Genomic DNA, 23,260 nt, shown 5'->3' with positions numbered 1-23,260 from the left:
AATAGCAGTAGTGAGAGATTGCAGGCTTTCTATAATGACCGGGCTTCACCGTGTGCTGCCGCTTCATGTCCATTTCGGCAGATGGAGGAAAAACAGCTGAACTGGGTCAAGGATGCACACAGATGCAAAGGCAGAGAAAATGGAGAAACGATGGAAAAAAGAAAATGCAATGGAAGGAAATGAGAAAAAAGGGTGGTCTCATCATCATCTCATCAGGGTGAATGAAGTTTGAATGCAGTGGGACTACGATACACACAGAACAAGGACAAATCCCATTATGTGACTGGCAGATTTTAATTTAAAAAGGTCAATAGCTCGCCAGCCAGTACTGGTACCCACTTTAGCATGGCTTGTCTAGGGGTGACAGCGCCAGGTGGGACATGTAGCGTCTTGATGGGCGCTGCACATCCCGTCACCTTTGCTCCCTGCGGTGACATCACCTGAGCATCCTTTGCCACAATGTGACAGAACCACACACTTGTGGTCCATCAAAACGTTGCCATGGTAGAGCTGCGTCAGTAATATCCTGATTCCTTAGTAGATGTTACACTGAATAACTTCAATCAAATCCATACTGAAGGAGGGTTGAGTATCTATATACAGGTCTTAAAGAGCTTAAGTGTAACTTTGATTTATAGCAGAGGCATTATATTTTTATGGTAGAAAAGTAATCAACTCCAACCTGTGTGGATAATGTCATTTATTGGCGCTTCTCTTCGTAGGGGTCTACATGGCAGATCATGGTGTTCCAGTAATCTCTAATATAACACATTTAGACTCACATATGCAATGTTCCTCGGTGAGAACACATGCGTGAAAGCTGCACATCCTTTAGTCAGTTAATTAGCTATTAAAAGCCAGGTGTGCACCAGGAAACAACACCATCAGCCAACCAGTGGGAACAGAATATAATGATCCCAGAACAATGAAGGTGACAAAAAGAAGATGAATTTGGGAGGGGGGTGAAAACATGCATGCAGAGTTTGAGAATAATGATGAAGTCTTTGGAAAAGGGCATGTGGTTTAGAAACAACCGGGAGAAGGTTCGATAATCATAGGAGAAGAGCATGCTGGGAGACAGCGGAGGGCGTGTGATTCATAGGAGGAGGGGGAACTGGAAGAAGGAACGGGAACATTAGGTGAATAGCAATAAACTCTTTTACTGCTGCTAATTATACAGCAAGTTGGACTAATGTTGGAGTGCTGAGCTATTAATCTATTCAAATATTCACATTTTCAAGGTTTCAAACTATGTGGTATAAAAACATGTCTTTACTGCTGCAGTGTGATTAAGACACTTTCAGGTTCTTTTGTTTAGTTTAGTGTTATACTGTTGCAGAACTTGACATGAGCATCCCACTTGAGTCCTGCAACCAGTTCAAGAAATCCTACAGGAAACAAGTGCATCTGTTGAGGCAGTGGGAGGTGGAAGATGTAAGAGGGAGAGATGAGCAAATGCATACAGGCACAGAGGGGAAGACACAGCCAACAAAAAAGCCAGAACATCCCAAAGTATGGAGGAAAAGAAAGGAAGGGTCAGAAGGAAGTTGAGCCGTATCCCATGGGAGGGTGAAATTAAGTGTTAAACTACTGTCGATAAATATGTCAGCTCACATCAGAGACAAGAGGGAGGGAAGAGAGGAAGGGTCAGCAGTCAATATACATGTCATCTTGTATTATACCGGAGGGCCGGAGAAGAGGAAGGAGTAAGGGATGCTTTTATTGAGTGGCTATATTAAAATGAGGAGGAAAAGAGGGAGAAATGATGCGGACAGACAAATAGTAGGGGGTCTGGGTGGAGGAGGTGGTCAGGATAGGGAGAAGAATGACAGCTCGATAAAACCGTATGGAGGGAAATAACTCTTGCTGAGGGAGGAAAAGCTTCAGATTAAGGAAGGCTAAGGGGGTGATGAAACTAAATATGAAGGGGGGGTGAAAAAACAGACGGTGAAGGCCGACTAAATTAGTGAAAACAGCAGTGAAATGGTGAACAGTCCTAAAAGGGAGGAAAAGGGAAATGGACATGAAGCGACATGGGGGAGGAAGAGGAGCAGCATAGATGTCATCCGGAAGAGGAGATAATTGCTTCATCGTCCTTCTGCGAGTGTCTTTTGCCCCTGTCCCCCGTGCTTAGTCTCGTATGGTGTCAGACTGCCAGACTCGGTGGCAAGAATAGAGAGGAGGAGGAAGACAGGAGTCAGTGAGGGTAACACGAAAAGAATACAGAGGGGGGGGGGGGAGGAAAAGACCACAGGATTTCTCAGCTGCTTTATTCCCTCCACTGTCACCATTTTCTCTTTCCACCTTCCTATTTTGGCTTCAAATAATTAGTCATTTCTTTGCCACCAAGTGGAACAAAGCAGCCCCTTGTCTCCTTTCCCTTCCCTCCCGCATCTGCGTCTGTGAAGGCCTCTGCAGGGTTTAACCATAATTAGAAGCACAGACCGACTCCTTAGATGTTGGGAAGCAGACAACAATCCTCTGGTCCACCAAGTCTTCTTTGATGGCGGCAGGGAAAACAAAGCATCTGCAACTAAACCTGTTTAATCAATCACTTTAACCCATTTCAAATCATTATACCGTGGTAAATAAACACCGTCTTAAGAGCACTCGCACTAGCACATTTCTCTATGATGTGCACGTACACAACGGAGCTGTGTGTGGGTTTAAACTAATTTTGCAGCAACTTGAAGCAAATCAGCATATCAAAGATCTTATCCATGTAGGCTACTTTTGAGCTAATTTACTTGCCTATTTCTGTCTCTGCCAGCGTAGGGAAAAAAAAATAAAGAATAAAAAACAAGAGTTGATTCACAGTCTCATGAGGGACGGAGCAGCGGTGGGGTGGAGGACGAGACGCGGGGATGTGATGAAGAGATAGAGGATGAGAAATAAATAGAGGTGGTGGGGAGAGGGAAAGGAGGATGGAGGAGTGTGGCGGGCCTAAAAAGGAAGTGATACAGAGGGGAGTGGAAGGAAGACAAGGAGAGTACAAGTGACCTTGGATGCTAAATCACGCTACATGGTTAGTGCTCAGGCTAATAGAGACACAGCGGAGTGAAAAGAAGAGAGGTGGCGAGGAAGGACCTGCTGAGCGTTCCCAGAGGACTTGCAGCAAGCAGAGCCGATTGTATTTCAAGAAATACAACAGTAGTAAGAGGCAAAACAAATATGTACCAAGGTAAGCTGTGCAGAGTGAAGAAAAATAAGTCCTATGGAAAAGAGATTATAACAATAAGGGCTCAATTTGGAACCAGGGAGACAAAAAAAAGCATCCACCAATGCAGCGTGGGTAAAAAGAAGGGTTAAAAATTTATAGAAATACAACATATGGACAAATGATGAGTGCCTGATCAGCTGAGAGAGAGAAATATCTTCAGTATAGATGATTGCAAAAGGATCAAACTAAACTAAGGGGGAAGGAAAACAAAACATTTGGTGTTTGTAGGAAACAAGCATCTCGTCGAGATTTAAGCATCTGTGCTGTCACACAAAGAACGACTGAGGCACTAGTTTATAACGGCACAGTGTTCAAAGTTTCAACCGTTCATCATCATGAAGAATTCATCAAAATAGAAAGGGGTACATTGAACAAATGTTTGTTGTTTGCACATCTCCAACCTCCCTCCCTCCCACCCTGACATGAGCTGCGTCATTTAAGTAAATAACTTCCCACAGCTACAGCCTCTCTACCTTGCAGGATTTATTAATTATGCATAGACACATCAAGGCTCTGGCTGAACTGACACCGCTGTGCCATTTCTCATGTGCCCCCCCTTCCCCTTTTTTTTTTAATTACATCATAACATAAGCAACAGCTTTTCTCCTCAGAAACAGCTTTACAGTAGCAGCATTGTAAGTGCTAGCCCGTGTACATTTCATGCTGTAAATCTGATTGAGATACCACCGTTTTTAACCACTGGGCTTAACACGAGATGCTCAAAATCCCATGGTGTGACTGATTACTCAAGAGTCATTGAGTTTTTAACCCTGACACATTTAATAATGCCGCTTTGGTTCAACTTTACTTAAGGAAAATGCCCTACTCTTTGCTGCAGGATATAATGAAGTTTGCTGCCATGCATGTCAATTCTAGTTCAGTACAAACAGTGCCTTGAAAACTGAAGGAGAAAAGAAAATGGTCTTGTGTAAATGCATTACTTGAAAGATCTAATTAATCTATACAGGTTGAATCAATGCTCGTTACTTCTTAAGCCACATAATAAGTAACATTTTTCCTTTCTATTGCAGTCTTTTTTACATTCAGCTAACTTTACATTTCTGCTGTGACCCAACAAGTTCATGGTCACCGCTCGCTCTGAAAAGGAAAAAAAGGTGGCCGATGTTCTAAAAAGTGACGCCGTACAGGTTTGATGGTTCAAGGGTATTTTTGCATGGGTGACACAGGAGGATATGCTTTTATCCAAAAATCGCTGCACTGTTGAGCCTAATGAGCCTTTGCCATGGTAACATACACCTGGGTTCTAGGTTGCTCCAACACAAAAGTTGGAGTAAACTGGCAAATTTGTGACTGCGCTGGAAAGGAATCCATGGCAACCTAACAAGCACTGAAGGGATGATTTTAATGAGAGGGACCCATGTGTCTGGTCAGGGTTTGATGAAACTCAGTGTCAGACACCGTTTTCCAATTGTTAAGAAATACAATATATCAAACTGTGCCTTCAGTAGGATATTTGGCATCTGAAGACGTGTCCACACCGGTCCGCATTCATATCTGATCTTCTGGGCCATAGTCGGCATCACGAGTCGTCACTGTAGCTCGGCTGGCAGCTTTTACTTCCCTGCCAGCTATGCATTATTATACTTTGGATTCTGTCATCACATCAACAGTTATTTAATGACTTGTGAGATTTGCAGCCCTGTGTTATTTGTAGAACTCGATTATATCACAAAGAAGAGAAACCAGAGTGATGTGCTGCTGGCCTCAGTGTCTTTATCTTGGCGGCATTCAAAGCGGTGAGGTTGGGGGGGGGGGATTCTGGAGAAGCTCCCTGGATTTCTGAGTCCCTTTGAAAGGACTTTATAGGATATAGCTCAAGTCTGAAGGGAGCCAAAATGGTTGGAAACATGACACAAATAAGCTCTTTGATTTAGTGTGAAAAGGGATATGAAAAAAAAAGAAAGAGGGAATAGGATAAAAATGCAGGGGAGTAAAAAAAAAAAAAAAAAACAGCCAAAAACTGCAAAAACAAACATACTTTCCCCTCACAAGAGGGCTAAACCAGCAGAAGGCATTGACATAGCCATCAGCAACACATACTTGAGGTGGGCTACAGTCTCCCACACACACGCTCTCCACCCCTGGCGTGTCACAACTCACTGCAAAACAAAAAAAAACATTTAATCCACTCATGAATACAAACAGCCGTGAACACATTCACTCACGGAGCCACTCAAAATACAAATTATGTAAAGCAAGCACTTCCTGTACTCATTACCACCTTCCTTCACCTCCCCCAGCCCCACCGCCATCACCTCCTGTCTCTGTTTGGTTCACCTCTCCTCCACATGTTCATTCAAACAGCTGCTCAAACACTCCATTCAAAGCACTTCTCTCTGTTATCTCACACAAGCGCTCATTACGAGCTCGTGAAATCATCTGCATCCAAAAATACAGGAAGGTCTTCACTTTGTTCTCTGTGTGTTTTCAGCTTTCCTGCAATCCCCCTGTATTGCAGCTCTCTTATACCGTTTCTAGCCAGTCTTTCACCCACTTCCTCTGCTTCCTCCATATTATCTCAACAATAGCCTGAATATTTAGGTCACGCAGCATATTTTAGTATAAACCTCTTTGAACAGCATTCCTGCACACTCGACTAACTCCCCTCCTCTCTCTGAACCCCTCTGCAGAATCCTGCCGTCATCCAGCGACCGTTTCCTGTTGAAGAACTTGGTTTCTGGGGTGGACTACAACCTGTGCGTGCTGGCCATTTTTGACGACACGATCACATCGTTAGCGGCAACCAAGGTCGTGGGCTGCACGACCTTCTCCACCAAGGATGTTTACCCAGCATGCCGTTCTCTCCAAGCCCATTTTCTCGGCGGAACCCTCACCATACTCGTCGGCGGTATTGTTGTGGTCACCCTGCTTGTGTTCACGGTGGCACTTATGGTTCGCCATCGTGTTTGCAATCATGGCAACCACATCATATGTCATAATGGTAACACCGAGGCAGGAGGCGGGGCCTGTTGCCAGGGCGGAGGAGTAGGTGGTGGAGACAAGGGGGAAAACGGCCGGGGCTGCTACCAGTCAAACGGATCCGGGGACGTGATGATGGTGGTCCTGCCCAATGGTGTGTCATCCAAGAAAGGGAAAGAAAAGGATATGGATAACGAGAAGGATGCCGCTGATTCTGCTTTCTCTTTGCCCCCAAAGCTGCCTCCGAAGCCCAGGCCGAAGCCCAAAGTCAACCTGGAGCAGTTTCTGTCAGCTGGAGGGGTGGTTTCCACGACGACGGGGGCAGAAAACGAAATGGCATTAGTGGTAAGGCAGCGAAAGCTGGAGAAGGCACTGCCGCACAACTTGGAAAGTGACAGAACTCCTCTCTATTACTCCCCTTCCCCCCCATCCACGCTGCCCCGCCAAGCACGTTCTCGGCCCCGTCCAAGTCCCCGTCTGGAGCGTGAACTGACAACTCGAGCCAGTTTCTCTCTGGCAGCACCGCTGAGGGACTCAGAGTTGTTGGACTGGACGATAACGCCAACGCCCAGAGGTAGGGACAGATGGAACTCCTCGCAGGCTTACCAGAGTCCTGTAACCGCTCTCAGCCCCGCCTGTGGCGCTGCTGGCAAACGGCGACACTCCCTGGATATGGGTTCCTCCGTGGCGCTAGCGACCGATGCAGCGGCGACCGTGGCTAGGCGTTACGGGGCCGTGAGTTACGCCAAGCGGCTGAGTGTGATCTGGACGAGGCGGAGTCAGTCGCTCCACGGGATGCTGGTGCAGTGCGCGTCTACGACGAGCACGGCGTCCTCCGCAACCAGCGACGAGGGGGAAAGTGCCAGGGGCCTGGCGGCTCACGACTTCCCACGGGGATACATCCACGCTTATAACACAACTAACTCAAACTCAAACCCCGGGATTACAGTTGGGAAAACAAAAGACAGGAGTAGGGAAAAGGGGAAGGAAGTGAGGAGTAGTGAAAATCTAGAGGAAAGTGTCGTATAATGGTTGTAGAGAAGAATACAGACAAGAATAAAGGGTTCTGTGGGAGGAAAGCTTAAAAGGGATGTTGCTAAATGTGAAAGTGAGGAAACAGAAAAACAAAGATGATGAAATTTTAGGGAATCCGATGAGTTCAGATGAAGGGAAGGACTAATACGGAGTAGCAGTCCCATGATTTCCTCTGCAGGAACCACAGATAAGTGAACAGGAGAGGAAAATATACAACTGAAAGACAACTTTACGAAGCTCTATTCAGACTACAAGATTAACTTGTTAAAGGGGGGAGGATGTGACAAGAAAATAGGAGGACTAGGAAACATAACGGGAGAGTGTTTTTAGATGTTTTCTAGACTGACACACAAGATAGAAAAGTGGGTCAGGGAAAATAATCTGAGGAAAAACAATCAGAGCAACAGAACTGAGGTTGTAAGAAGGAACAGGGTCAGATGGATCTCAGTGAAGCCTTTACACTAACAGAACTGGACTTTGGCTAACAACTAAGTTTCCCTGAGTCCCAACCCTCCCACACCACCATGATGACCGGATCAAAGAAAAAAACAAAAAGACCACTGATGACAAAAACAAAAAACGTGAAAATCTGACGCTGGGAGGACACCGCTGTGATCCCTTATTTACGCTTTTCACTCCAACACTGACATCCGTTTGCAAACCCGTTACAAAAAGCAATGAATGTGACTGGTGTGTCCTCCCCGTCCGGACGACGATTTTGGTTGGCTGTGCCTGCAGGATTATGGGAATATAAATACACACCTTGGTTCATTGAACACGATCAATCGATAATGGCTGGAACAAAAACGAGCGGAGCACAGACATTACTTAAGGAAAAATATTGGGATTACGGTGGAATCGATATGGATTACAGAAATGGAAGAGAAGCATGCATGATGGACCCTCTGAGCGTGTGCATTTCACAAAGACGGGCTCAGGCTGCATGTCTGATAGCGGACCAGACGAACAACGCTCATGGCTGCAGACGTGTGCATGCATTGATGGAGCAGGGGCCGGATGTGTGCGTGTGCGTGTCCCCGTGTCTGTGTGTGCACACGTGTATATGAATGTTTGTGAGGGGTAATCCAGTCAATCGGACTCCATCAATGTATAAAAAAAAATAATGATATTTAGTGCTTTCTGGACATGCTGTATAAAGAATTAATCAGAATATTTAAGAACAGAGGTGGTCCACCAAAACAGAAAAAAAACAGTTAATTTTTTTTAAGGCTTTTTCACCATGGTCGGTATAAAATATTTTCAGCAATGTAGCATGGTCAGACAGCACAAACGTAAAGGGGGAAATCAAAGTCTCTCATTCATATTTTTGTCACTTTACACTCCTTTACGCCACATGGGTTAAAATTAACTCCAAACCATGAATGTTTCCAGAGAAGAAGCAGCAGTAAGAAGTACGTCAGAATCACTGCAGAAGCTGCTGACGATACAAACTTATCCTTGAAGAGTAAAAGGACAGAGACTCTTAAAAACTGCTATCAAAGATGAGAATAATAGAAAAAAAAAAATCAAGTTTTATATAAGTATAGTTACTTGTTGCACCATGTGTTTCTGTTTTTCCTAAAGTTTCTGTGGAGCGTTAAGACCAGGATGCGAAATTTGAAAGTGTGATTTCTTTTTGTTTTAGATTTCAATCTGTGTCTGCCACATGAAATGTCAATATCAAGGCAGAGAAGTACAAATCCAACGACAGCGAATAAGCACACTGCTCAAAACAAGCACATGCAGTCCAACTCTCAGACTTTCAAACAGATGCCTATAAAACAGAGCAAATTGCATTTATAATGATGACTTTAACCCATTTAAATTGTTTCCTCTGTTTTTATTTCATTTTGCCAAAGTGAATATTGTTCTCTGGACTTGATATAAATAATAAAAACTACATGTATGGAATAGAGACTGACTGGTTATCATAAAAATACTAATCTATGTGACATGTACCAATGGGCTCTCCTCAAAAATGTGCATATTTTGTGTTTTTTGCTGTTTTTATGTGCAGTTGTGTTCATCACGGATCAGACTTCAGGTCTGATGAGTGCTGTTTCACTTGAGTGGTGGCTAAATGCAGATTCATTTACCAGAATCCCAGTCCTTTCATCCTTGTGAGAGTGAAATGTGAGGACTATTCAATCCTGACAAACATGCTCTGAGCTCAAGGCAAACGTCGAGTCCAAGAAGCTTCAGTGTGCGCATCTGTGAGTCAGAATGAGGTTCTTTGTCAGTCATGGGAGGGATTAAGTAACTGTTCTTGAAGTAATTACAAAAAATAGCATATGAGTAATGATGGGATGACAACAACAGCGCATATGAAGCGCAAACAAAAGTAAACAAGATGATAAATGAGTTCAGAAACAAAAGGGAGCCAAGTCACAAGTAAAAACAAAACATTTCAAAAAGTACATAAGTGATTACACTCGGGGCAGGAAGACGGGGAACATGAGTGGCACCAAAAGGTGTCAGGGTAAACGATCACGACTCTGAAGCTTTGTCATCGCAAACCTGTTGGTTTCAAAGACTTGAGATTGTAGAAGATGCTTCCACTGCTTCCTGCAGCTGAATTTAACCGGAGTCGAGCAGGAAAGCCAAAAGAGAAATAAAAAGAAAAAAAAAAAAAGGAGCCGCCAGCAATCTGCAACTGAGCACCGAGTTAATTAAACTTCAAAACAAACAACTGAGTAGAACAAACAATGTCAGTAATTGGAAAACAAATGCTAAAAAAAAAAGACCTCCATCTCCATGGCTATGACATCCAGCTGCTTTGAGGGCCTCCTGAGGCGTTTCAGGGTTAGCAAAGGAAATCCGATCCCACCACGTGCGCTATAGTCGACTCTTGTTCCCGTCTCTGTGGATACAACGCCAACATTTCAACTCCAAGGTGTAATGCACTCAGAGAGCAAACGATGGGGGACTGGATCCTGCATCGAGCCCAGCACTGGTTTACTCTCAAGCTTCAGCCGACATTCAGCTTTTCAGTAAATATCTAAATAGTCATGTAAGAATTAAGCCTCAAAAGCTTTGACAAAACAGAGAAATCCATTCTGCATTTATCTACCGCTGCTCTAATGTGTTTAGTCTCTTTTAAGCCCGTTACAGATGCTGCTAAATGTCTGAGATGAAAACAGTGAAAGAGGAGGTGAGAGAAGGAACCTAATGCTAGCACATAAACAACTAATGAGCAAGGCAAAGAGCTTATTGCCTTTTTCTTTTCTAAAAGACAAATGCTTGTTTGGACATTTCTGTCAAGCAAGCACTTTCCTTTAGGACCAGATTTTGACCACAAAGAAGTCACGAAACCTTGAGAGAGGGGGTGTGCGTCTGTTATTTGATCTTTTCTAGTGGTAGACGGCGCTCTAATTGAAGGACATGAACAGTGACAGGGGAAATAAAGGATAGTCTGGGAGCAGAGGACTGTGGGCATATCTGGGAATTTTTGGTGTCTCCTCGCATCAAGTTGGAGGGCGATTTGATTTGAAACTCATAAGTAGCCCCATTAAAAACAAGACTGGTGTGTTTCGCAGTCACCTTTGAGGGCCGGTCACTGTGGACACGTTTGCGTGCGTGTGTGCAGTTAAGTGTGACAGGCAGAGAAAGCAGCGCTGAGCATCACCCCGTCCTGCTGTTTCCTTTGCCCCTGGCGAAGCCGTGGCCCAATTCCAGTAATTAAAAAAAGAAAAAGAAACGCTGAATAACGCACAAACGCAGATACACGTGCAGGGCGGCCTTCTAACAAACATGCAAATCAGCAAAATGACCTGATGGCAGTGGCGTCTGAGGGTGTGTGTGTGTGTGTGTGTGTGTGAGAGTCCACTCTGGCCGCTGACATTTGCAGTTATGATCAAGATATGATGCATTCCTCTGCAGTGTGCGGATTAACTGCTGACCAAGCACACATCGACATGGAGTCGCGTCTGAGACCAGATGGACCAGTTTAGAAATCAGTCTATGATCATAAAAAAAAAAAAAAGAAGTGCCTCCATCTTTATGAGAAATTGTGGTTCCACACCGCTGACACTTCCTGGGCAGCTCTCACAGACGAGCCACCAGCGGACCGTCGGAAATTATTACCAGAAACATGTTCAAAAGTGCTGAACAGGCACTCTGGGACATAATCCAAAAGCTCCTCTAAAAAAATAAATAAATAATAAAAAAAATGGATTAATAACCATTTCAGACAGCAGTCACCGAATTCCTGCACAACTTAACCTTTTATAGAGCAGCCAGTAACTTTGAAATTTCAACTCTAGAGGGTTAGTTGAGAATATTAAAGGGTCTGTTATTACTCTAAACTATTATTTGTATTAGTCATAGCATGTAGCTCTACTGAAGTTACTAAAAATGGTCACTTGCAGTGTAAAGGGTTAAAATGTGCTTTGATACAGGTGACTTTTCTTTATTTTTCTAACACCTGACCAGTTTTCCTGTTTCTTATACCAACACAACTACTGATTACATGCATGAACCAAAGCAAGCATCACCTGTCTGAAGAGAACAGCGTTCATTTAGCGGACTGAAATGCTTTTCTAAGGAAATAAATTGGTTTTAGTGGTAATATAGTGGTAATATAGTGGTAATATAGTGGGACCCCCCCCCTTTTTTTTTTCTAGCTGAGTGACAATACTGCAATTTCTCCAAAGACAGCATGGCAGCACAAAGGAATAGATGGTTCTCACAAATTCATATTTAATTCCAACTATTCACAGTATTGTTATGGATATAAGGCAGAATGTAATAGTGTGAGCAAACTTAAAGATAATATAACCAAAAAACATCTACACAAAACCATCTACACACGTGTAAAAGCAGTCTCATGCAACATCAGGTTTTAATGAGTTTTTGTTTGAGGCTCTTTGAGAATAATTCAATTTCACATCTGACCTTTCGCTGTGTAAACAGACCTGACTGGTCTTCTGCCACACATGCATGAGCCAAATACCACCAAGCCAGCAACCTTAACAGTATATTATGATCTTAAACTGAGCAGTAATTTGTTCTTTGATAGTGTAAATCAACAAGATATGTTGAATGATCAAAATATAGATTTCACTGCTAGAATATACTGCTACTCTGATATAATATCTCACGAGGCACCGAGATATGAAGCCGGAGGGATAAATACGTGACGAGCTAATCACCAAAACATGCTCTCCTAACTATTACCTTATGATAATATCTGCAGGAACAATGGGAATAAATTAATGTACTCATTCAAAGTACTCCCAACCTTTTACCTGCATGGATTAAATCAGTGGAAGAAAGGGGGAGCGAGAGGTTTTTCCACAAATAATTAATCACGTGCCATCAAGCAACTTTTAATTTCAGAGTGTTAGTAGTTTATTGTTCAACTCCCAAGCTCAGCACATCACTTATAGAAAAAAAGAGTTGAGAAAACAGGGTATAGCATCGGATATACTTACACATATGGCCATTTACCCGTTATCGCCCGTTTCACATAGCTGCAAATTGTGTCCAATGACATCACGGTAGTTAGAGTAGGGTGTACTACAGAGACCGCCCTTAAGGAAGGAGTTTAGATGGATGAGAGAAATGGAGGCCAAGACAGCGGAAGTGAAGCTGTGTTCCATGTGCCCAAGTTTGAAGATGACATAAGACCGAGCCTCCTGCCAGACATTACCTTCATGCATCATTTCTCCTCTCTCTCCGTTCTCACTCCTGCTCTCCACATTCTTAATTTAACCTCCTAATTTGCGCTCCTTCAACTTCACTGACTTTTAATCCAAGCCTTTGTTCTCTGAATTTGCAGCTCAAGTCAACCGCCATCCTTCCCCTTTTTTCTCCCCGTGGATCTTTTGTCTCGCTCGTTCACTAAAGTTGTCCTTCAGTAATTTCATACTGTTTTTTTTTCAGACTGAGAATTATTCATTTGGGACATTTTTGTCACATCGTCTTTGAGTGTTCAAATGTTGCCTCCTGCATTTGTCTCAGTCCTATGTTCAGCTACAAAAGCAGCATGAGTTTGGCATGGACTGCTCAATGGGGGACTTTTCCTAGTGTTCCCCAGTTTCAGTCCTCGAGGGACGCGGTCCTGCACGGTTCAGATGTCTTCCTGCTCCAACAGACCCCATTCCAATGGATGGGTCATTGACGGCAGACCTTAATGACAAGTCAATGGTAATCCATTTACTTCATATTGGGCTGTCGGAGCAGGGAAAAGGCTAAAACGTGCAGGGTAGTGGCTTATATTTATTTTTGATATCTCATATTTCACCCCAAAAGAAAAAATAAGACTCTATTTAAGCTAATAAAACCTGGTGTGGCATGCGATTATTGCATGTATCAAACCGAACATCATGACGCAGGAACGTGACCCCATGTATCGTCTTTCACACCACAGAGTGGTGAGGGACCATTTACTGTATCACTACAGATATCAGGCTCTTAAACGAGAGGCTCTGGTTTGATCCTTGTGTCCGTTAGAAAGCGTTTGTAACCGGTTAGTGTGCTTGGTGAGGTTTATACCAAAACTGCATATTTAGGTTTCAATGATTTCACAGTTTGAACCTGCCCCACTGCCATAATAAAGTGTTTATTTATGTCTATTTTATACATTTAAACGAGGTCAAACCATTCAAAACCTTTAAAATCAAGGCCAAGTCAAATGTCTGAAGCCTAAATTGTAATCCAGCACCACAAAACATATTTTGTCACATGTGTATACAATCCCAGAGCCTTCGACATTAAGGCAAAGACTACGTCACTGCTATTGTCACCCCGTCCTCTGTTTGATCTTTCAATGTTGTTCAATGTTTCTCTGCTAAAATTTAAACATTACATTAAAATTCCCCCGTCTCCAGGAATCTTCTCAGATCTAAGGCGCGTCATCCCAACAACAGTGCACAAATCTCTGCAGAACATCTCCATGAAAGGTGCTCTGCACCACTTTGATATCCGTGCTTTGCTGTCTTTTTAGCCTTCTAATTTTGGCATCAAGAGAAACGGGACTCGAGACTACAGTCCTATCTGCTTCACATCATTGAGCTACATGATGCAATTTGTCTTTTACACAGTTGAATGCATCGGCGCAGCGAGAGCCAATAATTGTATTTGTTAGGGGGTAATACAGTTGTCGCAAAAAACTTAAATTTATCCAACATTATGTCATACCAAGGGAATCTTTAATTATGGTAGTAACATTCAAATCTGCACTAATCGGCTTCTGGCCAATTTGACTTGATGGGGAGATTGCAGTACAAGACACTGGTGTTATGTCATGAGCTAAAGGTGACTGTTCACACATCACAGCTGACACCTGGCTACACGTGCTTTTATTCGGAGTCGTGCTTCCGTAAATGGGATAATTCGAAGTTCAATACTCAACTTCCTTCTTGTTGCCCATTGGCCTCTCTTCAATAAGTGTGATTAGACCAAATACATCTGCAAAAGGTCACAGGAAAAGGTTTCAAATAGAAATTGACAGGTTAATATTGCAGAAATCATTTGATTCTTTGGTTTTTGCAGGTTTGAACAGTCTTAAAATACTTCCATGATGTATGTGCATCCCCTCTGTGCAAGGATGAGACGGGAGGAGAGTGCACAGATGGGAAGATATTAGCCAGTTTTCTTTGAGGCAAATAGAAACACAATGCAGGGAGCACAAGGCAAAGTCACCCCTTCCTCGCGTCTGACCGCACATTGTTAATATGGAGCTTCATACTGAACGGCATACGTCTTGAATGATATCGCATACCTGCCATAGGATTAACACTTCCAACTAGCGAAGCTTTTAAAGCTTTTAAATGTACTTTTTGAGAACTGACAGACAGTCTCAGAATCGTTTTTTAAAAGTCAAGCCAATTCTGAGATTCCACACAAGCCTATTCTTTGCCTTTGTCTGGTTCTTGGGGTCTTTTACTCCACTGCTCACACTTGAAAATGGTGAGCAGGGCCTTTTTTCACAGTCTAGCTCAATGATCCACTCTAAAGACGACAGACCGCTCATGATATCCAGTCAAACTGTGAACCAAATGTGAGATCCTACTTTACTTTAACAGCTACCATCTCCACCACTCCGGTGACGGGGGAGAATATGGCATGGAGCATCATTTAAAGGAGCATGAGGCAGGATTGAGGCAGGATTTATGAAAAAAAATGCGTATACGTTTTAAGTTTTCTAGTAATAATGTCAGATGAAGCGTTTCCAACCAAAAAGAATGAGCCCTCTACTGTATCTCTCCGTTGCCTTGAACAGGCTGTGTGCTGCAAAATGTGCCGCAATTCCGGGCCGGAATTTCCCGCGCTGTCCTGTGGATGTGACGTCACATGACGCTGCATGCACGTTCTCCCCGTTCTCCAGTGCCGGCTTCGCTGTTGGCTGCAGTACCCCCAACGGCCATCGTAGCGCTAATGAGTCTCATTTCTTATTCTTGCCTCAAGCTCCTTTAAATGTGCATTTCTGCTAATCGATGTTTAATATAATCCAAACAGCTGGTGGGACATTTATTTTTGTACTCTTTGCAATTGAGATTTAAAAGCAGGCATGCACCTTTTGTTCAAAAGTTGTCACCATTTCCTCAGGAGTTACCGATGTGATACTTTCATCAATGTACCACAAGATATGGGCCGAGGGAATCCCTCTCAGCTGTGTCTTTCCAGCTCTGATCATGCCATCTGGAGTTGGCCACATAACCCGACTGGCTTCCACCGATATCAAAGCGTTCTGCTACTTCCATTAGAACCGTTACAGCAAATGTAGAGTTAAGTGGAGATGGAGATGGAGAAACGGATCCGTTCTGAACAGGGCTTGAACATCACACTATCTTGAAAATCTGAACTTGTCAGCGGGCGGCCTATTTTCCTATATGGTTCACAGCACAAAGAAAATAATGACCCCACTCAGTCACTTAAAACTGCAGTTTATACAGTGATGCCGTCCAATTACCTCTTCATGGTTCTGATCGTCATCGTCACACCCTATCTCCCTCGATGTCCTTCACCTCTGCCAGTTTCCTGCTTCTCTAACGTCCACAATGACCCTTCTGTTAAACCCCACACCTCTATTTTGTTCAAGTTTCTTTACATTATCTTCTGTTTATGACATGTCTTCGTTTGTCGATGGAGTTTTTGCCTTTCTCTCCATTTCCATACCTCACCGCAGGGCCACTGCTGCCATCGCTGCCTCTCAACATGCCACCCACTGCCCATCATCTCCACTCTGCTCAAAGAGCGAGGAATGTAATGAGAGCTTCCTGCCCTCTTTCCATCATTTTCACTCCTCAGTCTCCTTATCACCCATGTGGCAATGCTACCACCTACTCTTGCGACTCATCATCCCCAAAGGCCCTTGTTAGATTCATGATCAGAAGGCCGCAGTAAAATATTGCAGCTCTTCTCATGTCGAGACCATCCGGGGTTTCAGTGGACGGTCTCGGTGCAGGAGAGAGAAACGGCGCCGGATTAAAAGAGACAGCCACAGCAGAGTATCATCTTTAAGGCTTTGTAGCTGCATTCTAGAGACCAACTTTTGAGTATTACCCAGAGTGGGATTAAAATAAAAAAGGAAAAATACATCTAAAAGTGCTGAGCGTATAAAGATTCAATCATTGGATTATTGCGGTCTAAACGTCCGACATTTTCAGGGGGAAAAAATGCTTTAAATACAGCTCATATCTGGGATTGAGGAGAGCTCAAATCCACTCCTAATTCCATGATTGAATGTTACATCGCCAAGTTTGATGCAACGGCAAATACGACCCTCATGCTGCTCGTGCTGCAGAGTCTGTAATAAATTAATTTGCTTTGGAACATGTAAGAAACAGCTTTCCAGCCAGTACTTATCTCAAGTAAGATAATTGAGGATATCTGCTTGGAGACGATGGAGGATCTTTTGGCTGCGCACCAGCCAATAAGCATTTTAATCTCACCCTGCATCAGCCCACGCCTGCTGGCCAAAGACTGGAGGAGATCTTTACTTAAAATATTCTGTGGCTTACTGCTGATAGACTTTAAATCTTCGTGCATTGTCTACTGACACTTGAACCTGGAAAATAAATAAATAAACATGAACAGAACAAGCTGCATCTTGAAAGACATGCAGGGGGAATCTCATAGTTTATGCAAGGAGGAAGTAAATTAAGCATTAAAGTGCAGGTTTAACTCACTGAATTCATAAGTTATGTTGAATTATCTGCTCTCGCTTAAAGAAAAATGTTCCAAGTTAAGATGCTGTAGACACTCGGGGAGAAGTTGATTCACAGCCGGCTCTGGAGCTGATGTATTGTTTACATGTGCACTCTATGAAAGTATGATTTATGGTTTCTATGCTGGAAGCAGGTTATACTACAACTCCAAAGAGGATCCCCCTCTTACCTCAGCTTCTGTGGGAAAAAAGGTTCATACTAACAACAGGCTGTCAGCTACAGCTCAAGGAGGAGGCTATACTTACAACGTTGGAGTTTAGGGGATGTATTTTGTCATTTGTCAGATCTTACATATCTACTGTACAGTTTAGTTGAGACTGGTTTAACTTCCTAAGGCCCTGTGCAATTCTTTTGTTCTTGTTGCTTTGGGCCTCAGTAAAGAAATAAAATATTATGATGTAGACAACACAACATGTGATGGCCACATCTGAGTGTGCCAGGTCCACTTCTGGTTGTTCATGCTATGACTGATCACCGCCAGGCATGATCACAATGACCTTTGAAACCTTTGAAAGGTCTGAAGTGGATGGTAATTTAAGGCTCTGACATAGGCAGTCTTCCATGGATGTGCTTATTTTATGTTTATATAGTTGTTATGTGTGTTTGTAACTCTTGTACTCTTTACTGTTGCCCGTCTCGGTCAGGGCACTCTTGAAAAGACATTTTAAATCTCAAGAGTTTCTTTGCCTGGTTAAATAAAGGCGAATAAAATCAGATGCAATACCCAGTTTGTCAGCTGTAGCAAAGAAAATGTACAACTACCGTGAAAGACTCAGAATAACAGAAAAGTCAGGCCTAATGTTTAAAAATTTGGGACTGTGTCTGTGCTATATAGAAACACAGAAACAAAACATCCTGACATTTTCTGAGACACACTGCAGCACCGCAAAGAGTAAGAAGTGTCAAGCTGTTTTCTCTGGGACAGGAAACATAACGAATCTGTTAAAAATAAACGAGAATGTTTCAATGAAAGACCATTTCATTAAAAAAATAATTCAAAAAGTGCAGATATTAAAACATTTTCAGGTCAGTGGCTGAGAGGGACATATTGTTTGTATTTGTATTTTATAAAAATCACTTCAAGCACCCCTGGACTACGCCAGATACCGATACAGTCTGCAAAATTCAGTTCAACTTTATTCAGAATACCTTTTCAAACAAGTGCAACTCGGAGTGCTCTACAGAATAAAACAAAGCATGGCACAGGAAAAGATGTTTTAACACCCTTAGTAAAACTATTAACTGAATAAAATCAACCACAGGCTCTTTCAGAAAGTCAGGTCTCAGGTTTAGACTCTAGTTATGAGTGAGTAGGCAAAATCTGTGCAAAGTTGCTCCCCTTGTGAGATATGATTACTGACAATTTATGCAGCTCCTGAAAAACTGTGGTGGCAGCTTTTTGTAATCTGTGGCGCGGGTAACAGTCTCTACTCAGCCACATCGGAAAACAAATACCTCTCCTCTTAGTGGCCCCATTTTTAACATCAGCTCCCGACAGCCGAATCGAAGAATCTGTAAACACAGCACCATTTGTACCAGGAGCCACATAATTACACAATCAGCCCCCGATCAGCAGCAGGATGCTTCAATTTGCAAAAGGTTGCAACAATTCTACGCTCTTCCTTCACCTCTGAAAAGTCCCGACGGCCGTTTGACGGCGAGGAAGCAGAAGGCCCCCGCCCCTCTGCTAACTCCGCTAGATTTCAACACATTGTTAATAAACGTGATCGGAGAGTCGCGCGGCGCAGGGCTGTTCGCTTACACTCACACGCGTGCACAACGACACAGCCGATAAGCCAACGAGAATGAAGAAGGAAGGTGCGATATGCAAAGCAGATGCACGCTGAGGAGCCAGACTCCATCGCCCACCCCCCCGGGCGCTGACAAAGTGAGAAATCAATGAACAGAATGATTGAGATCAGGAAAACAGATCTGACACGACGCAGCAACAAAGAAAAACCATACATGGGGAAAAGCCTGCAAGTGTTTATTTCTATAGCGGATAGATAAAATAACGTCAGCAGACCAAAGGAAGTGCAGAGAAATACAAACGTTTACTCGCCAATTACTAACAATTATCAAGTAGAAGTCCAAAGAGCAAAGAAAACACCATCATGGGGAATAAAAGTATGCTGTGTGTGACTTGTGGATCTTAGTATTCTGCTTGGAGTGTGGGGAGGTACAAGTTTACCCCAGAGTCGTGTTAAGACTTAAAAACAAGTCATTACATTTTTAACACGATCCTAAAAAAAAGGACCTGAAAGCCAATGTAGGGAGGCGAGTCAGGTGTGATATGAATGATCGTGTCGTTTCTTCCCTGCCCGAAGGCGAGGACGCTGCCTGAAGTTGACTGATCAACATACGAGCAGTAAGTCATTTAAATGAGAGGTAGAGTAGGTGTGAATGAATCCCTTCAGGTCTGGAGGGCGGCAGGCCTTCACCTTGTAAAAAAACCCTCAAATGAAAACTCCACAGCAGACCTAATTCGTTAAAACAGCCCCGATGTGAACAGTTTAGCTCCAACAACAGTGGTACAAAACACACAGATACCGCCGCTTGACCAAACTCAGTCCTGACATCTGTTGAACATTTAGACAAGTCTAAGTCGTCCCGAATGAATTAACACATTTTTCTCTTCTCTAACAGCCTGAAATAAAAACAAAAGAAGATCTGGAGCAAGACCAAGTAGCCCGCCTCCAAGAGGAGTTTAGAGACCTCACTGGTGCTTAATACGCTCCAGTCCTCCTAATCCCTCAGCCTGGCAACCCGAACATCTGGGCTAAACAAGACCCGGTTATTAGTCGGTAAATAAAACAAACAAACCAGTCTGTCCATTCAGTCAGTCCATTTTACTTTAATGCATCATTTTACTACAGAATAGCTCTTTCATTTTCTCTCAGATAAGCCTAACCTATAAATGCACAAGTTCTGCAGTAACAGCAGTAACTGTGTGGTAAAATTTTACTATGATTTTACTAAAATCAGTGGAGGGGGAAGAGAAAAAAAACTCAGGTTAAAGAGACCACAGAGGAAACAGAAATGCAGGGAGATAAAGATAAGAAAAGTTGGAGCTCATCCCTTATGATGAGCTCCAAAACCTCGACCACCACATCCACCATCCCCCTTACTGCTCTCCCGAGGTTGACATTTCTTCTTCTCATCTGCACTAAAACTCATTTACTTTCCCCAGCACTAAAAACACACACTTGAAGTAACAGGGCCGTAAAAAACAAACATGTGGGAGTTAAATACCCACGAACCCCTCACTCAGAATCCTCCGGGTTGAGGTAAGGTCCAGATCTGCTAAACCGACGCTGACGTTTCGATTCGCCATACGTCGTCGTCTGTCACGCTTCGACGCGAGCGTCAGCCAATCAGACTGCAGCTACACGGCTGGACACGTCCGATACACGAAAGGTGGGACCATTTCCAAACATGCACACCAATTTAATTAGGTTGGTTTATGGGTTGACTGAGCTGTTTGGCTCAGCATTGCTGCACGAGCCTGCCCCCCCCCGTACGAAATAAAACAAAACAAAGTCACTTTAGAGAACATGTCGTGCATTCATCTTCACTTCCTTTCAAAATGTATCGTCAAACGGCCGAGCAGCCCAACACAAACACTAGTTTATATACTTTAATTTCCTTGGAGTGCGGAGGCTGATGGCGGGTTCAGGCGCCGGATTTTGTTTTAATTGACAATTAATGGAAACAGACATTAGCTGATCCGAGCACCTGGCTAAGGGCAAGCCATAATTAAACTTATTAGAATTAGAAAGGAGACTTTTGTTCCCCGTCAGTCATTAGAGCAACCAAAACGGAAGGCGTTCTGCCAAAGTAGTTCCTCCGTCATCCCCGTGTCTCCTGTGGAAAATTCAATCTTCCAGGAGCCTTTTCTTCTCCGTAAGTTGCACACAGTTTCTCCAAGTTTCTCATTCGCCGCCTTTTCCATTTACCAAGATTACTGACTTCTTGTTGTGCGTTTGCGTGTGTGACAATGCCTCCCGAGTAGCTCCAACCAACAATTTAGTATTCAGAGAAACACATTTCTTTTAGTTGCTCTTTGAAAATGGTCATTACTCGAGACGTTGGACTTCTTGCGTCTTAAGACAACTGGCCTGGCCAGCGTGGGTTCGGTGTTTGTGTGCTCTGTCTAGTCATCCGAGAGGAAATGTTTGGACTGATTTTTTGAAATATTCAGCAGAAAGCGTCAAACCAAATCGACAGGTCACATTTTCTTTTTCCCCGACTAAGAAAAAATATATTTTCCATCAGGCTATAAAGCATGTTTTTAGTTAAAAAATAAAGCTGTGTGTTGAGAAATAAGAAAGCCGATTCATTAAATACACTATTTTAACCTCACTATGTGGAGAGATCACTTATCAATCCATTATGGGTTTTTTTCTTCACAGTCAAATGGCAGAAAAAAGTGAAAACCAATTAACTCTCCATTTAAAATCTGTCATATCCCTGCTTGAAAATTGTCATTCATGCGGTTTTTGAGGACATTTTCCATTTCATGATGTGGATAATCATTGAGAGCTACTTCAAATGAAGGCCCTGGCTGAATAAACCTCTAGATTACAAAGGATTTAGCATGAAAGGTCCTTAAAAGCAGAGCTGTAAGGGACAGTTAACAGAGGCTGACGGTGGGCAGATGTGCTGCTTCAGATTTGAAAGTATCCCTTCCTTGTTTCCAAGCTGCATTATTGCCTTCTCCGTCACAACTTGGCCCTCATCCTTAAACCGGGCTGGTTTGTGCCAGAAGTGCTCCATTACATCCCAAACGTTGTACTCCACAGACAGTTCCCTCATCCAGTATAAAATATAATTTTGTACCTCTAAGTTCACCTTAAACTTTGTCAAACATTTCAAATTTGCACTTAATCATATATTATAAGCCTAAAGAATGTGAGGGAATATTAAAGGATATCACCATGACTCAGACGAGGTATAGCAAATTAGGTGTATCGCTACAAATGTTTAAAAACGTATTGTTTTGTTGAGGTCATCGACGTGGGTGACCCACGATGTAAAATGATTTGCTAGCTTCCTGCTCCCAATCAATAACCTGGTCAGGTCAGAGGTGATGATGCTCTTGGAGGAGAGTGTTTTAGACTATAAATGACGATGGAGAGTCACTGCCTTCCTGGCAGTAAAGCCATCCATTTTGTGTCTTTGTGCTGATTTAATGAGGCTCGTGGGCTTCCTGCCCGCAAACCTCTCGAAATCTTAAATTGTAACTAATTCCCGGCCGGGAGTGTGCAGGGCGTCAAATTCCCCCGACCATCACACAACATAGTCCCCTGAAGCCACAGAAGAGCAGGCTTAACTACTCGCTCCTGCCATCAGGAAGCTCCCGTGTGAACAGTCGACATAAAACCACAGCAAACCTTTGGTAAACTGCAGAACACACGACTCTGAATTCTTACTTTTACATGAGTGAAGATCCCTGTGATTTCTATTCTTCTTCTCCTCTGCAGTTCATGAACTGCAGCACCAAGCATCCGGCTGAATTTTACTTTTATTCTTATTAGAAAACTGAAAATATTACCCTCCAAATACAAAGACAGACAGCCATGAGTCTTTCTGTACCATAAAACCCGAATGAAACTTTTCATACACCCTCTTCCTATCCCATCCCATCATCTTTTTGTTTATTCCCTCCAACACCTCAAAATTGCATTCTTGGCGAATAATAAAAACCCGAAAAAGGAGCCACAACCAAGGCTTCTGGACTTTGTAAATACCCTCCATCTTCCCACCTCTCCGTCCATATCGATCTGCTCCAAGTTTGGGCTTCGAGATGAAATATGAGGACGGGGGACCGCATTCAAGACAGCAGTAAACATGTCCCTGTGCCAGCCTTCGAGCTCTCCAGGACCTCAACAAG

The 23,260-nt window shown here is 43.2% G+C and overlaps 2 protein-coding genes across 3 annotated transcripts in view; one reads left to right on the top strand and one right to left on the bottom strand.

Annotated features, from left to right (window-relative positions):
* The window catches only part of LOC133420623 (leucine-rich repeat and fibronectin type-III domain-containing protein 4), a 34,337-nt gene extending 25,270 nt beyond the window's left edge, over positions 1 to 9,067 (top strand). For both annotated transcript variants that reach the window (XM_061710361.1, XM_061710362.1), the window contains one exon: positions 5,872 to 9,067. In XM_061710361.1, coding sequence (XP_061566345.1) covers positions 5,872 to 7,189 — 1,318 coding nt within the window. In that variant the 3' untranslated portion in view covers positions 7,190 to 9,067. The remainder of the gene's footprint in view (positions 1 to 5,871) is intronic.
* Positions 1 to 23,260, bottom strand: part of LOC133419939 (pyruvate carboxylase, mitochondrial-like) — a 290,321-nt gene that overhangs the window by 106,750 nt on the left and 160,311 nt on the right. The gene's annotated exons all lie outside the window — the stretch shown is intronic.

Source organism: Cololabis saira, chromosome 20, assembly GCF_033807715.1.
Source record: "Cololabis saira isolate AMF1-May2022 chromosome 20, fColSai1.1, whole genome shotgun sequence".
In the NCBI taxonomy this organism is placed as follows: Eukaryota; Metazoa; Chordata; class Actinopteri; order Beloniformes; family Belonidae; genus Cololabis; species Cololabis saira.
The sequence above is the reverse complement of the archived record's forward strand: the minus strand, read 5'-3'. Positions and strand labels throughout refer to the sequence as shown.